The sequence below is a fragment of the Stegostoma tigrinum genome, chromosome 5 (genome assembly GCF_030684315.1).
Source record: "Stegostoma tigrinum isolate sSteTig4 chromosome 5, sSteTig4.hap1, whole genome shotgun sequence".
NCBI classification, from domain to species: Eukaryota; Metazoa; Chordata; class Chondrichthyes; order Orectolobiformes; family Stegostomatidae; genus Stegostoma; species Stegostoma tigrinum.
Window position 1 is genome coordinate 3,107,875 of NC_081358.1, and position 16,906 is coordinate 3,124,780.

The following is a 16,906-nucleotide window of genomic DNA, read 5'->3' on the forward strand; positions in this document are numbered from 1 at the left end:
TTTTGTATTTCAACTCAATCACCTCTCACCTTCTGAACTCAAAAGAATATTTGGTCAACTTTTCATTATCGGACACCCCTTCCCCTTCCAGGAACAAACGTAGTAAATGTTTTCTGTACTGCCTCCAACGATGATGTATCCTTCTTTAAATTAAAACTTCACGAATTATTCTAGATGTAGTCTCATCAAAGGCACGTACATTCGCAGCAAGTTGTCTTTAGTCTTGTACCCGATACCATTGCATGAAGGAGAAGCGCATGATTTCCCTGCGATGTTGCTTGCTACACCTAAGCGCTAATTTTCTGCGTTCGTTGTACACACACAGCCAAACTTCCCCGTATTTCATTTTCACAGGTGAGTATTAAAGAGAGAAAGTGAAAAAGAATATGTAATGGACAGAGAATGATAGAAAACAGAGAGGAGAAGGGGCAAAACGGTGAATATAAAAAAGACAGGCTGAAGCAGGCAGAGAGGGCCTCAGCAGTGAAAGGGAGATCCGGAGGAAATACAGAACAGGAGAAAAGGCAGAAAAAAAACAACACGAGGCAGAGATAAAGACCGAGCATGGAAAGGGAAAACGAGAGTGGGAAAGGACAGATGGAAGAGCCTGAGAATGAGGAAAACAGAGGGAGAAAGAGCTACATATGTCTGGTCGAAACAATAGACGGTACTTTCATCACCTGAATTCTTTGAAAATCCAAGGATGATGTTAAAGGGGGAAGCTGGTAGATCCGATTCTCAATCGCCAAATGCAGCAATTAGCGTTGGCAATAGTCTTTTTGCCCTGAACAGTCAACAGAATGATGACGTGTCAGAGAAGGCAAAGGACAAGCTGTATGGGGCTCCAGTCAGACTACGTCGGGTAATGTTAACATCTCTGGTCACCCAGACATGATATACTGGAGTCATTGATAGACGTGTCATAAGATTGCTTTCAAGTGTTAGCGGTTTGAGCTGAGCACAAAGACTGAGGTTATTTTCGGTTCTAAATTCCGACAGGGTTTGTAATGGGACGGAGAAATCTTTCTCACCTGTCCAAAATTGTTACTAGAATAGGAACGGCAGATATGACGGTTCTGGTGGTGTAGCGCCGCTACATCTGTACTCGGATATTGGGGTTCAGGTCGCATCTACTCCACAGGCGAATGATAACAGCTCTGAACAAGTTGAGAACACATAAAACACGTAGATCTGTTTTCAATCAAATTGACGGACAGATTTTAGTGAAATTGTCAATAACAAGATGAATAACAAGATGAAAACACCCACCCATTCAAATGAATGTCATCCTTGAGGCCACACGAAGGCTCGGCATTGAGTAAAACCGACTGACGTCATTTCCGGTATTGATTTGGCCCTTTGAAGGCTTTTAGCAAATCCGAACCAGTTCTGTGTTGACAATATCAACATGAAGGGTCACGTCCTTGCGATTTTGCTAACCGCTCTCCTCGGTCAGTACATTAGGTTTCAACAGATTATTTCCATTGTTTAACGTGGTCTCCGTATTCATAAATAACCTGATCTACATTTTTTTCACCGGTAGGAAAATCTGTCGCTCAAACGTTGACTCAGTCTCCAATATCAATGACCAGAGCTCCGGGGAAGACTGTACGGTTTGAATGTAGATTTGAAGGGAGCGATTTCGACAATGCGGTTATCCACTGGTACCGGCACATCCCGGGTCAAAGTCCACAGCGCGTTTTATATTTCAAGAATCCGTCTGAAACTCAGCAAGACATCACCGACAAAATACTAGTTGCCGAAAAAAATTCTGAGTCGAAAACCTGCAGCTTGCTCATGAGGAATGTCAAGGAGGATGACTCTGGGGTTTATTACTGCGCTTACTGGGCTCACAGTGACAGAAAGTCGGCGGAACCCGCGCAAAAAGCGATCGCTTTCCTGCTGATTGTTTGCAAACTGTTATCACACAAACGACAGGTGCAGCATTTGCAGAGTTTTACCAGTTTTATACTTCGCACAGGGCTGTACAGATAGTTCTTTGTTTCCACGATATTCTTTGCTTGCTAAACTTGGAACGATAAAATTATTTTGCCAAAAACACTCGGTGTGATCTTGACGGGTGTATGATCTAATTCCAGCTACCTACCGTGGAGCCGCATCCGTAAATTAGAACGGTTGCCACTGGGACAATATAACAACATCAGTAATCTAGAGCCCTAGGCGAAGGCTCTGTGCGTTCACTGCTTCCCGAATATTCAGAATATTATCCATTCGGCTTGTTAACTCCTTAAATAATTCTAGAAAATTTGCGAGGCATGACTTCCTCTTCATGCTGCAATGCTGATTCTGCATGATTATGTTATGTATTTCTAAATGCACTGCTGCTACACCCTTTATAAGAAGTTCTAGTATTTCAGACATTAAGCTAACTGACCTAAGTTACCTGCTTTTTTTGTCTTTTTTTAAAAAAAACGTGTTCCATTAATAATTCTCCAATTCTCTATAACCATTCAGAATCTAAGGATTCTTGAAGCACTGTAATGACTGCATCCACTATCTAATCAGCTACTTCCTTTAATATCCTAGAATGCATCCCATCAGGTCCAGGGGAAATATCAGTCTTTAGTCCTATTAATTTCCCTAGCACCTTTTCTCCAATGACAAATATTGCATTTATTTCTTCTCCTCACGCTGCCCCCTGAAAATCTAGTTAGTTTCGAATTCTAATTGTGTTTTCTACTATGAAGACTGGTGCACATATTTATTTAACTCCTCTGCCCGTTCCACGTCCCCAGTTATCATTTCCTGGCCTTTTTCTCGAAGGCTGTATGTTCCTTTTGCTTTTTGCTTCCTTTTCATACATTGAAAGAAGCTCTTGATGCCTATCTTGATACTACTGGCAATGTTATCCTCAAAATTTATCCTCCCTTTTTTGCTGTTGACTACTTTTCATAGGTCTCTAAAATGTTCCGAATCCTCTAGCTTACAACTAACGTTTGTCGCATTGTGATTTTTCTCTCTAAATCTGGTGCAATCCATAGTTGGATTATCACATGCCTGAAATCCTTTTTGGTCACTGGGATATTTCAAAGCTATAAACTGCGAACTATTTTTATAAATATCTGGCATTGTTTAACTGCCTTTGTTGCTAAACTCCTTTTTCCACTCCACACCAGCTGACTATACCACCATCCATTTCAAATTACCCTCATTTAACCTTCATTTGGCTTCCAATAATTGGAAGAATGCTTTCCCCAATTTTCATTAGCCAAAATTTTATTACCGCTCTTTTATGCCACACTTGGTCAAATGTATCCTTGATATCAAGGGCAGTCAGTTTTGTCTTCCCTCCAGTACTCATATTTCGTGTTTGAGTTTCGACCATGGCTATAATGGGGCCAGGAACTGGTAGAACTGGCTCTGGTGGAACCCAATCTGAAAGTCAATGATCTGATAACATCTAAGTATGCTATTTTATAGGGTAATTGACCACATTTTTCATCATTTTATTAATAATCAAGAGTAGACTGATTGGGCGGTAATTGGCTTAATTGGATTTGCCCTGTTGTTTGCACATGTGACATACATGAGCAATTTTCCCTATTTCTAGGTTGAAGCCAGTATTGTAGCTGTACTAGAACAGCTTCACAAGGGGTGCAGCAGATTCTGAAGCACAGATCTTCATTACAATTTCCATAGTAATTTCAGGACCCATAGCCTTTGAATAGCCTGTTCCTCTAGCTATTGCCTGATGCTCTTGGGAGAGAATTGAATAGATTGAAGAAAAATGGATTCTGACAAGTGCCTGAACCATATCTTGTGCACTGATGGTTGTAGGTGGAGATAACTGTGGGACTTCCTCATCCAGAGAATTGTTTAATTGTCCACCACCATTCATGAACAGATATGTTAGAACTATACAAATAAGCTCTGATCCATTGGTTGTGGTCTTACTGAAGTCTGTCTATAACTCACTGCATATGATGTTTTCATAAAAAAAGCCTGTGTAGTGGCTTGACAAGGTTGATATCTCATTTTACAGATTTGCCTCGCGTTTCTTCTGGCAGACCATCTTGTACTCTTCACTAAACAAAGTTTTAGCCCCTAATCTGATGGTGCATGTTGAACTATGAATTTGCAGACTATGTTTGAGTACAATACTGCGATTGATGCCTACAGTGTCACACAAGTGTCCTCAGGTTTGAGTTGCTAGATCTGTTCAAAATCTATCACATTCAACACAGCAGTAATGATGTACAATATGCTGGCGTGTATTCTCGACACGAAGTATTATCTAACTGACTCCCTCCGACTCACTAACTCTCATCTTACCTGAGTAATTCCCAACCATACAAATCTCTTGACCCAGTTTGACTACACACCCCATCCTCTGACTACCCTAGTTGCCTGCTCAGTTTCCAGCCTGGTCAGCTGCTGTCATACCCATCTTCCACTCTACCCACCTACCACCCAACTAAAGTACCACTTGTCCAACCCACTATCTATTCACTTACCTCACCCACTCTACCCCAGTCACACATCAACACAATCGTTGTTGTGCATTCACTCACATATTCATTCACTAACACAGAGGTTGTTTAAATGACCCAAAACTTTTCAGTTAGTGGGCATTCACAAAAATATGGTAGCTAGTGCCTGAAAAAAGACTGTAAATTAGCTTTCCAGATAAAGCAGCAATAGAGTAAATTTAGTTTAATTTAAGATATGTTTCTCATTTCTTAAGAAGTCAGAATGTGCAGATTGGTCATGGCACAGAAAGTTAGAAACAGAGCAGTAAACCAAAGGTGGTTGCCATTCCTCAGGCGAATCTGGCCAGAGTTAAATTCTCGGATCATGCTCTCTAATCAGAACAAGAATGCGATGTGCTTTAGAAGTCATGTCTAATTCTCAATTTTCAAGCAAAAATTTGTAATATTTTGCATTCTAGTGAGTGTTGCATTACCTTTCATAGGTGATAACTGTCAGTCAACAATGAAATCACTTCACTAGAATTTTAGATAATTACATTTGCATACCTTAGGAGTTTAGCCCCATAGGAATGCGAATGAGTTGGACTGTTCTTCCAAAGAACTTGCACACACATGATGGGCTGAATTACTTCATTTCTGTGTTGCATGATTCTCTGATCCTTTTCAGGGTATAACACAGACCGCAAGAACATGAGAACAAAGCATTTTCTGCAAAAACAAGTCATTTAACTATGCAGTGCCTTTAAAGACTGCAGGATATCATAACGTACTTCGCAGCCATGAGATGCGCACTTTTCTCTTTTCTATTCTACTTAACATAAGACCATATGAAATAGGAGCAGAAATTAGGCCATTCGGCCTATCGAGTCTGTTCTGCCATTCAATCATGGCTAATAAGTTCCTCAACCCGATTCTCCTACCCCCACACCCCCCCGCCGAACTCTTGATCCCCTTGATAATCAAGAACCTATCTATCTATACTTTCGTTTCCATACTTACTACATCATTGAAAATAAGACACATGGCAACATGGTACTTCTGAGGAAGGGTCACCGGACCCGAAACCTTAACTTTGTTTTCTCCTTCCCAGATGCTGCCAGACCTGCTGAGCTTTTCCAGCGACTCTGTTTTTGTTGCACGTGGCAACGAACTGTGTACAGCAAGCTCCACAAGTAGCAATTTGATAATACATAGATTATTTTGTGGAATCAATAGTGGGATACACATTGGTGAGAACACGGGGGATAGATTCCTGCTTTGCTTCAAAGTTGGGCCATTGGATCTTTTACACGCAACTAACAGGGCAGTCAAGGCCTGAGATTAACATCTCATGCAAAACGTGGCTATTGGTATCACTTGTCAGTGCTGTACTGGCTGGTCAACCTCAATTGCTTGGGTTTAAACTGGAAACTCAAAACCGGCTGACTCAAGGGAAAGCCTGTTACTAGTTGAGCCACAGTTGTGGGCACTTTGGTGACCTCCAACCCCAGCACCACCCCATTCCTCACTTAAAGACACGATGCAAACTCAGACACAAAAAATGTAGTATATCAGGATCACTCTCGCCCTCTACTTGCAATTTAGTCTCAATGTTTAATCCCCAATGGACTGACAACTAAAATTTGAAGCAAACACAATAGTTGCCCACTTCCCTGCCGAATACTTACGTACCACCTCTCTAATCTCCTCATGCACTGGAAACCTCCCCATTTATGCAAAATCCTCCAGTATTTTGAACGCTGAAATTTCTGCATTCGTCCCTTGATGAATTCTTGTGCATTTTCATTTTCATTCGCTCCACCTCTGATTCATGTCTTTCAAATATCCAGGCACTAAATTTTAGAATACCTTCCCTAAGCCCCTCTGCCTCCTACTTACTTATACTTAACTCTTTTACCAAGATTTAGCCACCTGTCCTACCATCTGGTTATGCGTCAAACGTAGTCTGGCAATATTTCTCTGTTGCCTAGGGATATTACATCATACTGAAATATATACGTAAGTTGTTGACATGGTTGCACAACTAGTTATGTATGGATCCGAACTAATTTCGAAGTTCAAGTACCTAGCTGCAAGCAATAATCTTCAAGGTGAAGGATCCCAAAATATCAATTTCCCCCTGAAAATTACTCCGGGGTATCAGTCGGTAAAGAACATGGCTCAGTTTACTTGCCTTATCTGTGTAGATCAGGTTTTTGTTATCTCTGTTCAGGTTTGTAAATTGCCGTCAGAAATAATTCGGATTAAAATGCATAAATTTGAAACTTTAACCGTCGGTGTAGGCTGTCTGCTAACAAGTTCTAGTTCTGGATGCCTTAGTGTGTAGGATTTCCAGCACCCTCAATATTTCGTGGTTGCCCAAAGTAACGACGAAGCAAACAGCGAATGCGCTATTCCTGACCAACTTCTTCTTCATTTTCGGTCCTCGAACATCGCTTTGAAAATAAGTGCGGGGTTTCTCGGCATCTGTAAGTTATTCCCCACAGGAAATGGACATTAGGAATGGGATTTTAATTGAGGCTAAGCGACAGCCTGTTTAACTTATGAAAATGCCTCTGTGCTCTTTTGCAGCTTTACCTACCAGCAAAATGGGAGAAAATATTAGACGAAACGAACAAACCTTAGAGTAAGAAGGTGGGTTTTCAGAACAGTCTTACGGGATGAGGGAGAGCTGGCGTGATTTGGAAAGTATTTTAACTGTATTGGCTTTGCTAATTAAAAGTGGGGGGAAAGGCAAACGTGTCTGAAGGTTTGTTGAGCAGTTCTCTGCCCGCATCACTTGTTTGGAAATCATGCTTTCGAAGTTGTCTGTGGCATATAGTCATCCAGCATGGAAACAGGCCCTTCGGTCCAACCAGTCCATGCTGAACATAGTCCCAAACTACCCTAATCCCACCCTGCCTTCTCCTGGCCGCATCTCTCCAAACCTTTCTTATTCATGTACTAGTCAGTAACTTTTAAATATTGCAAGTGCGCCGGCTCCCACTTCCTCAGGGAGTTCATTCTACACGCGAACCACCCCGTGTAAAAAAAATGCCCCATGTCCTCTTTAAATCTCTCTCCTCTCATCTTAAAACTACGCCCTCTAGTCTTAAAATCTCCCATTTGAGAGATAAAAACCTACCATTTAGCCGATCTATATCCCTCATGATTTTATAAATCTCTATAAAGTCATCTCTCAACCTCGTCTGCGGTCTTTCCCCGATGGTGCTTTGTCTTGCTTTCTCTTTCTCAGTCCTCTCCTACAACTAGCCCCCTCATTGCTCTCCCAACATCCCGCTCGTCTCGTCTCAAATAATATTGATCTTATTCCGTTACAGCAACAGGATCCCTCAACTTTGTCAGAGACTTTCTAACTGCGAAGATTTTTTTAGGGAGGGTGTTCTAAGGTCTTGACTCACTAATAAAGAAGAAGAGGCGAGAGATGTCCCAGTCAGGAACGTGTTCAGTTTGCAGGTGAAGCTACTGCCGCAAGTTTGCAGTTCCCGTCTATGTGGTTGGGGGCCGTTGGTTTGGGACGTGTTGTTGATTTGATCATCCTGTGTCACAACGCTAAAACTGCCAGAACAAGACTAAATCAACTTACGCCCTTACCTGTCCGCTTGAAAAGTTCTTGTGTAATTCAGCCAATACTTTATTTTACAGATTAAAAATACGATGCGGTAGAAATCTGACTGAAAGGCGTGGTTTGTGTCAGATGTGTGGCAAAAACCAGGTCACAACGATACGAACAGTGCTACGCCATATACTGGCAGGAAATTGTCAACCGCACAATATTTTGTCATGTTCATTGCCCTGTATATTAAGCACAGATGTTAGTGCAGGAGCATCATAGAACGATGTTGCTGTGTTGGGTCGCATTAGTGGTATTTTTACCGCGTAAGTTGATTTTATTTTATTTTGTTTACTTCAGACTGTAAACATATCTCTAATTTGGTGTTTATCCTCCCACAGGCAAGTGTTTTACCCAAGATTTGAAGCAGAATCAACTTTCGTTGACAGGCGAATGGGGAGTCATGTTGTAATTACCTGTGAGCTGAGTAAATCAGTCGGTTCTTCCCCCATCCACTGGTACAAGCAGGCAACAGGACAACGACCTGCCTGGTTGTTCCTTAACAAAGGGGAGGATAATGTATTAAATGGAAGATTTAAAGCATTGAAATCTGGGCTCAGGCAACATTATCTGCGTATTGAAAAAATAAAGACGGATGATGCCGCCACCTATTATTGTGCCTACTGGGGTCACAGCGTGAAACAGTAATTCAATCCTCTTACAGAAACCCTCAATCTTGCATTTCAAACATCATGTCAAAACCACAGTCATGATTGAAAACAACCATGACGTTCCTTCAACTAAAACGTAGACTCTCGAACATTACAAGACACAAGTACGAAGTAAATCGCTACTCTCGCCTCTCTTTGAAAGTAAAACGCTGCAGATGTTGTAGACTCGAAATAAAAACGAGAAGTGCTCGTCTGGTCGCATTTGCGACTCATAATGGACTCGAAACATTAGCTCTGTTTCTCTTGACGCAATGTAGCCAGGTTGGCTGAGTTTCTCTGGTACTTTATATTATGGTTACAATCCCCCCCACCCCGCACCCCACTCCCTCTCCATTCCTTTAGAGACCCTGGGGCATCACAGGAGAACAGACACAGGGTAAAGCAGTTGGGTGAAATATCCCGTCGATTCTTCCACAGACGGGAGCACTAACACTGACTAAATCTTCAAGCTACTATTTGTCAGTCGCGATTGTTTTCCGATTATTTCTGTGACTCAAAGTTAACCACCTGTAAATATTTGTCCTTAGTTAGAAGCGTTTCCTTCTGTAATCTCCCCTGCTTCGTGTCTTATCCTACATTTTACGGTTCACCAACATCCTTAAATTATGCTTCGCTGCCCCACCATTATTCAATCCCTACGGTCCACACAGGTAACACTTTTGGTGCCATCCTCTCCCGTTCAACTTTTCTCTCGACCTCCAGAGATTTAACACCAAACCCAACATTGAGTCTACAAATGAATCACAATTTCCTCACTTTTCACAATCTCTGCTCACTTCCCTTCTTCTCTTGCCACACCTCCTTTATTAACACTTGATTCTGTTCAATTTTTTAAAAATGGATAGGTGCATGGGGAAGTCACTTACTCAAGTGAATTTACACCGTTCAATGAGATTATGTTGAATTACAAGTTCAGTTTAATTAACTCTCTTCTGCTCGATGTTTCTCAATCCGAAAGATTCGAAATTACCCTTGAAAACGTCAATTGGCTCCTAGCAGCTGCAGCTGTTTTTGAGAGAGGGTGTGGGGATGGATGGGAATTCCAGCTTCCCACTCCCTTTGGTGTGATGAAGTGATTCCCGACATCGCCCCCAAACAGCCCAAATGTCACCCTTGTTCAGTGTTGCCCACAAAAGGAGTGTTCTCCTGCATCTAATAATATTATTCTAACATTTTAAACACAATAATTCGACCATTCCCCAATTACCCATAAACAAAAGAGTAAAACTAGATTTCTGCAAGTTATTTTTATTCTGGTGAGCCTACCCTGCAAACCTTCCAGTACTATGTAACCTTCTCGAGGTTGAGCGTCAGAAATTGCAATACTTTCAAATTGGGTCTGATCATGGCTGTACACATCTGAACCATCACCGCTTCACATCGTATTCAAATTCTTTGAGAGTTGTGGTTCAGTGGCAGCATTTTCACTGCTGAGTTGGAAAGTCATGAGATTATGCGCCGCTCCAGAGGACTGCCCTTATAATTTAGACTGATTTTCCTGTGTAGTACTGAGGGAGTGCTACATTTTTGAGGCGCTTTGTCACAGCTGGTATATGAAAGAGGCATTGCTTGCGCTTTCAGAACGCACAAAATTCGTGTCAGAGCGGGAAAGTTATCCTTTGTGCCCTGGCCAGTATTTATCCTTCAGCTGAAACTGTGTCTCATTTAGCTGATCTCATTTCGGTAGGTGGGGCAATGTTTTACGCAGATTGGCCGTTGTGTGTTTATCTTACCACAGTCATTACACCAGACTTTGGTGTTTTCTTTGACCAAGTGAGCAAGATCAGAGCATACTTCTTAATTACACTTTTTTTTTACTGAGGCCTACCATGTAGTCACACGAACATCAAATTTCTATGGTTCTTTCACATTGCCCAGATTCTCACCATTAAGTACTGTACATATTCCAATTCCTCTTTTCTCGGCTCCAAAGACAATTCCTCACATCAAACTGCATTTGCCATAATTTTATCCATTCACTTATACTACTAATTTTCATTTGTTACTCGCTGGCCTCATCTCTACAGTCATCGGTGTTTAACTGGCACACCTGGACACGCAACTCTCTATCCCTTTATCCACCAACATCTCTCTGGCCAAAAGTAACTTCGGGGGTCCAGTGCAAGATACCGAAGTAAAAAACCCCTGTCAATTCCCATTATACAGAATACATCCTCAAGGCAAATTCCTCCCTATGTTTTCCTGCTGATTCCAAAACAATTATCATCCCATGTCACCTTGAGTTTTCAATTTTACTAATAAGCTAGTGTAGAACCTTATCAAATCGCGACTGAAAATCCACGTAGTACGCATTCATAAACAAACCCCCCGTCATCGCCAGGAAAAAAAGCCAACTAGATCAGTCAGATGTGACCTATCCTTTCACAGGGATATGCAGATTCTCTGAGCAATTCATGTTCCTTCAAGTGCGTGGTAACTACGTATTCACGAAGACAGCCTCCAGCCACATTGCCACAATCACTGACTCTAGAATTTTTTGTGAAATTACGACAAACGCATTAGTAATATTCTTACTCCTTTCTTTTACTGTCCAGTTTGGAAAATATCAGATCCTGGAGATTCATTTCTCTGAATTTTCATTATTTTCATACTTGTCTTTATTTTTAAACTAAGCTTGTTTCCCTAATATACTTTTTAGGTTTCTGGTACATCCGTTCATACGTTTGTGATTGTATGCTTAATGTGAAAACTGAAACAAAACACTTACCACTTATAGTCTCACCCGCATGTGGGCCCTTAATTCCAAACCGACTGCTCGCTGTCTTCCTGTTGATTTCCACCAAGCAGAGATTTTAAAAAAAGACAAACTAAATATACCATTGAAACTTCTATATCACCACCAATGGTCTCGGACAGTACTAAAACATTGACAAAAGCCGGGTAAGAACACTCAGTAGATTTGGTAGTGTCTGTGGAGAGAGAGAGAGAGAGTTAACGTCTCGAATCGAATATGACAAATATGATAGCTTTTATGTTGTCCTGATCAGGTTCAGGAAGAGCGAAAAGAGAGTCAAAGATTGGATAAAGAGTGGGAGAGATAAATTAACAAAGCTGTACTGAAACAAAAGTAATTGAGTGCATTTAAGACAGAGGTAGATAGATTCTTCATAAGTAAGGGCATCGAGGGCGACTGGGAGAAGGCAGGAGGATGGAGCTAAGAAACATATCAGTCATTATTGAATGGTGGAGTGCACTCGATGGGCCCAATGGGCTAATTCTGCTCCTCTATCTTATAGTTTTATCTCATAAAAGGAATGGTAATGGAGAGAGGGTGTGGTAATGGCAGAATAATGAATAGCTCAGTCTCAAAGCAAGAACATCAAAAGAATATACAACTAATGGTGGAGCCTTGGGTAATGCTGTAGAACACGGAACGAGGAGTGCAGGGACACAATTCCTTGAAGTTTGCGTCACATGTAGACGGGATGGTTAAAAGACGTTGACCAGTCTTGCATTCATTGCTCAATCCTATGAGTATAGAAGTTGGAAAGTCAATGTTGCAGTTGTACAGGACATTGGTGAAGCCTCTTTGAAATACTGTGTCCAGTTCTGGTGGTCCAGCTATTGGAAGGCTATTATTAACGTGGAGGAGTTCGGAAAAGATTTAGCAAATATTTCTGGATACGAAAGTTTTGAGTTAGAAAGAAAGGCTAAATAGGCTGTTTTTTTTTCGCTGGAGCATGGAAGGTTGAGAGGCGACATGATAGGAGTTTATAAAATAATGAGAGGTGCAGATAGAGTTAATGGTCGTTGTCTTTTCCCTAGGATGTGGGATTTCGAGAATTGGGGGCACATTTTAAGGCGAGAAGAGAGAGATTTAAAGAAGATATAAGGGGAAAGATTTTACACAGAGGGTGGTTCGCGTGTGGAATAAACTTCCTGCGGAAATGGTAGATATAGGTACAATTAGAACGTTTAAAAACGCTAGGATAAGTACGTGAATAAGAAAGGTTTAGAGGGATTTAGGCCAGGAACAGCGGTGTCGGAATGGTTTAGTTCGGGGCTGTGTTCGTCATGGCCTGAGTGGACCGAAGCGTTTGTTTCCGTGCTGTATGACTCTATGACTCTATAACAGAATAGATTATTAAAATAGTAATTTATTGTCATTTGTATTATTTACAAAAGAAAGTGTAAAGTGTTTAAGTCGAGTTTCTCTGGCGCATATATTAATAACACAAATCATATTTTTAAAAATTAAGACCAAGTCCATCTTTGTTCAATTCATAGCTCATGCCGTTCCAAAGGTAAAATAAACATAATGGAGGACTGAATTCATAACCTGAAACTGTTGAATAAGATGGTCTGTTACAGTGAGGTAAGTAATTCTATGACTCCTCCCACTGGTGTGGGTCTGTGAATTGGAGCAGAGGCGTTGTTGATGACCCAGAGCGGATACTCCAGGCTCCAGCTAGAGGCAGATCACAAATTTCACGCTGGCCGAGGGGGTCGAAGTCACTTCTTTCATAATTGTCAGTGCCCTCCAGTGAGACTAGGAACAAGACTTTCTATGCAAACAGACCCAGATTGGGACAATATGATGCCTTACTTCGTCCTGGTGCTCATCTTGATGCCTTGTAAGTTTGCTGCAAGAAAATTAAACCGTTTCGACTATTCATTCTGACACAGCGTCGTAGAACCATGTCGTCCATTCTGGCTGTGTTGGTTCCTTTAATGAACTCCGGTGTGGTGTGATGTAAACACCAACACCATCGGGATGGGGCTCTCTGGTAAAAATGATCTTTTGTGCTTGTGTCTCCAGCCGCTGGTGAAACCCTCATGTCTTTGAAGCAGGCTTTGTCGCTCACCCGGTCCGCGGGAATGACAGCACGATTCGTCTGTCGGATTGAAGGGTCGGATCACATAGCGTCCCAATCTATCTACTGGTACCAGCAGAAAGGTACAGTTATTCGCGGGATAGGCGTTCTCCGGTCCCGGCAACTCGCCTGGCTGCATACCGACTTCACCTCCCGATTCAATATCGGAATTGTTGAACGTTCCATCCTCCTTATTATCAATGAACTTGTATTGAGCGACACGGCTACCTACTACTGCGCTGCACACGGTGCAATCGTTGTTTTGAACCCCCGCACAAAAACTTTCTGCTTTGTCAAGTTGCAGGTAGGCGTTCCCACAGTTTATCACCCATCCCCCATCCCCAAAGCGCAGATGTGAGATAGTGGCAGTTCTGGAGGAGATTTCCTCCTTTCAATTTCCAAATCCTCCTCCCAGTCGTCGGACGAAGCCGTGTTTGCTCATCATGGTCCCTGGGGCATGAGCTCAGGCTACAGATCCCCTTGTGCATTGTGACAAGTTGTTGATCCCCCTCCGCCCAGCCACTCTCCCCCTCAGCAAAGCCACAACAAATGGAAATGACCATCCCAAACCTGAGAGAGAATTTAACCAGCAAGCCATCAATGAATCCACCATTTTGCAGGACTTATCATCAATCAGGAGCCGATAATGTCAGAAGCTATAAATCCTGCAAGCTGTTGAGCAAATCCATTGGAATCAGAGGGTACATTCTCCACTGGCTGGAGTTATACAAAGGATAATAGTTGTGGTCATTAGAGGTCAGTCATCTCGTGTCCAGGACATCTCTGCAGGAGTTACTCAATGTGGAGTCCTTGACATAATCATCTTCGGGTATTTCATCAATGCCCTTCCCTCAATCATAAGGTCTGAAGTGGTGATGATTGCACAATGCTAAACACCATTTGCAAATCTTCAGATACTGAAGAAACCAATGAATCAGCAAGATCTGGACAAGATCGAGGTCCTGGGCTGAAAGGTGGCAAGTACACTAAACTTTACACCCCACAAAATGCTAATCAATGACCATCTCCAATGAGAGAAAATTAACTTAATAGACACCACATTCACAAACATTCATTCTCCACCTCTGACCCACATTTGCAGCATTGTGAATCATCGACAAGATGCATTGTGCAAATTCACCAAATTTCCTAAGATAACACCATCCAAACTCACGATCACGATCAACTGGAAGGATAACAGCAGTACATCCGTGAGAATACCATCCCTACAAGATCCTTTCCAAACCACTCACCATCCAGGCTTTGAAATATATTGTTGTGTCTTCATTTTCACTGAGGTAAGATGCTAGAATACCCTCCCCAACTGAATAGTGAGGTATCTGCACCAAATGGACTGCAACGATTCAAGAAGGCAGCTCATCACTATTTTCTGAAGGAGACATAGATATGGACAAAACACAAACACTGGTCCAACCAACAGAGGACACATGACTGTAATAGCTTTTAAGATAACCTGCAACACCAGTTACGGATTGACATTAATAACTTCCCTAGCAACTACCTTGACCACGTCAGGCAAAACCCACTACAACTGGGGGCTCCCTCTGAGTATTCTAGAAAGGGGCAGGGATTGTGATAGAATTGTCCAAATTCCATTCATTTAAGGCAACTGATGAAGATTACAACTGAAATCTTTCCAGTTTCTCAACTCTATCATCTTGCTTGGTTTCCCATTATCCACCACTTCACCACTGGACCAGATAGCCTCAATAATTTTTGAAGAAACCTATTATATGCACAGGACATTTGGACACAAAGAAGCTGAGAAGGCTGAGAGGGACTTTTGATATTTAAATGCATGAGAGAATCGGTAGTCAGGGATCAAGTTGTAAGAGTAACAAACTTAGTAAAAATATTTAGTTTCATGTGGTTATTGAGAAATGGTGGTGAATGCTGCTGCAAAATACTATAGTAGGATTTGTATTAAAGAGGCATTTGTTTTTATTGTTTTTATTTTCTTTCAGGAGAACAGCATGTGAGAATTTAAGCTGAATCTTCCTTTATTGCAAAGGGGTGTGTTCATAGAATATATATTGAACTGTTGATTAGTGATAGCTACTGAGTCTATTATTCTGTTAAGTTTCTAATAAAGTTAGGTTATTCCAAATTCCTCTTTCCTTGGCCATATTTTAACCACACTCTTTAAATAAATTGTGTTTTGCATAACATTGAGTAGTTTGAGCAGTTGCCTTGCATCTGGAAAAGACACTTTACGTTTGCCTTCGGAATAAGAAAAAGTTAGGGTCTAGGCTAAATCTTTTAAAAATTCAGACTGCCTGGTCTGGTTCAGAGCAATTCCCTTTTTATATATTGATCATCTACAGTTCCATCAGTTCTACATGATGTGTTCTAAGGTTTTGTCACTTATTATGTAAAAAGGTTCTTCGATATAGCTACCCTGCATTTCTTGCCTTAAACCATAAATCTGTCGCTCCAAGTTCTTTCACAATGAGCTAATGGAAACAGCTATTTGTGTGTGATTCAAGGTATTTAGGCCAGACATCTCAACGACTGGTGGATCATATCAATCAAAACATTCCATTGGCTGTTCACAACAGGCATACTACCAACTGTACTCAACCAGTCCACTGCTGCTTTGCTAATTATTCTGTCAGTATGTCCTAAAATCTTCAAAGATTTATGTAGACAAAGGCCAAGCCCCTCTGTTTCTGTAAATCCTTTACACTGGTGCCTTTGTTTAATTGGCCTCTTGCTAACCCCTCTGCCAAAATTCACACCTCTCTGCATTCACCATATTAAATGCCATCTCACAATATTTTGATTATTCCACCTTCTTTCTGTCATATATCCAAAGACACTATCATTGGCAAATTTTGATAAGTTACTGTGTATTCCTATCTCCATGTTACAGACGTATGAAAAAGGCAGTAACAGCAGCTCTGAAACTTAGGAAGCACCTTTGTCTACGATCTTAAAGTTGGGTATTCCTACAGTCACAGGAATTATAAGTATCTGCATTAAACTGCACACTCATAGAACAAAGAACAAAGAAAATTGCAGCACGGGAACAGACCCTTCAGCCCTCCAAGCCTGCACCGATTGCAATTCTCTGTCTAAACCTGTCACCTATTTTCTAAGGGTCTTTGCTCCCCGCCCACCCATGTACCTGTCCAGATACATCTTAAAAGACACTATCATGTCTGCGTCTACCACGTCCACTGACAACGCATTCCAGGCACCCACCACCCTCTGCATAAAAAACTTTCCACGCATATCTCCCATAAACTTTCCTCCTCTCACTTTGAACGCATGACCCCTAGTAATTGAGTCCCCCACTCTGGGAAAAAGCTTCTT

General features: G+C 41.6%; 1 protein-coding gene and 1 gene segment (V, D, J or C); both read left to right on the forward strand.

Moving 5' to 3' along the window:
- The window catches only part of LOC125451416 (immunoglobulin lambda-1 light chain-like), a 39,520-nt gene that overhangs the window by 6,780 nt on the left and 15,834 nt on the right, over window positions 1–16,906 (forward strand). The gene's annotated exons all lie outside the window — the stretch shown is intronic.
- Window positions 1,405–8,879, forward strand: LOC125451417 (probable non-functional T cell receptor gamma variable 10). The segment is given in 4 exon segments: window positions 1,405–1,451; window positions 1,544–1,938; window positions 7,023–7,085; window positions 8,406–8,879. Coding segments are annotated over 3 exon segments (492 nt in total).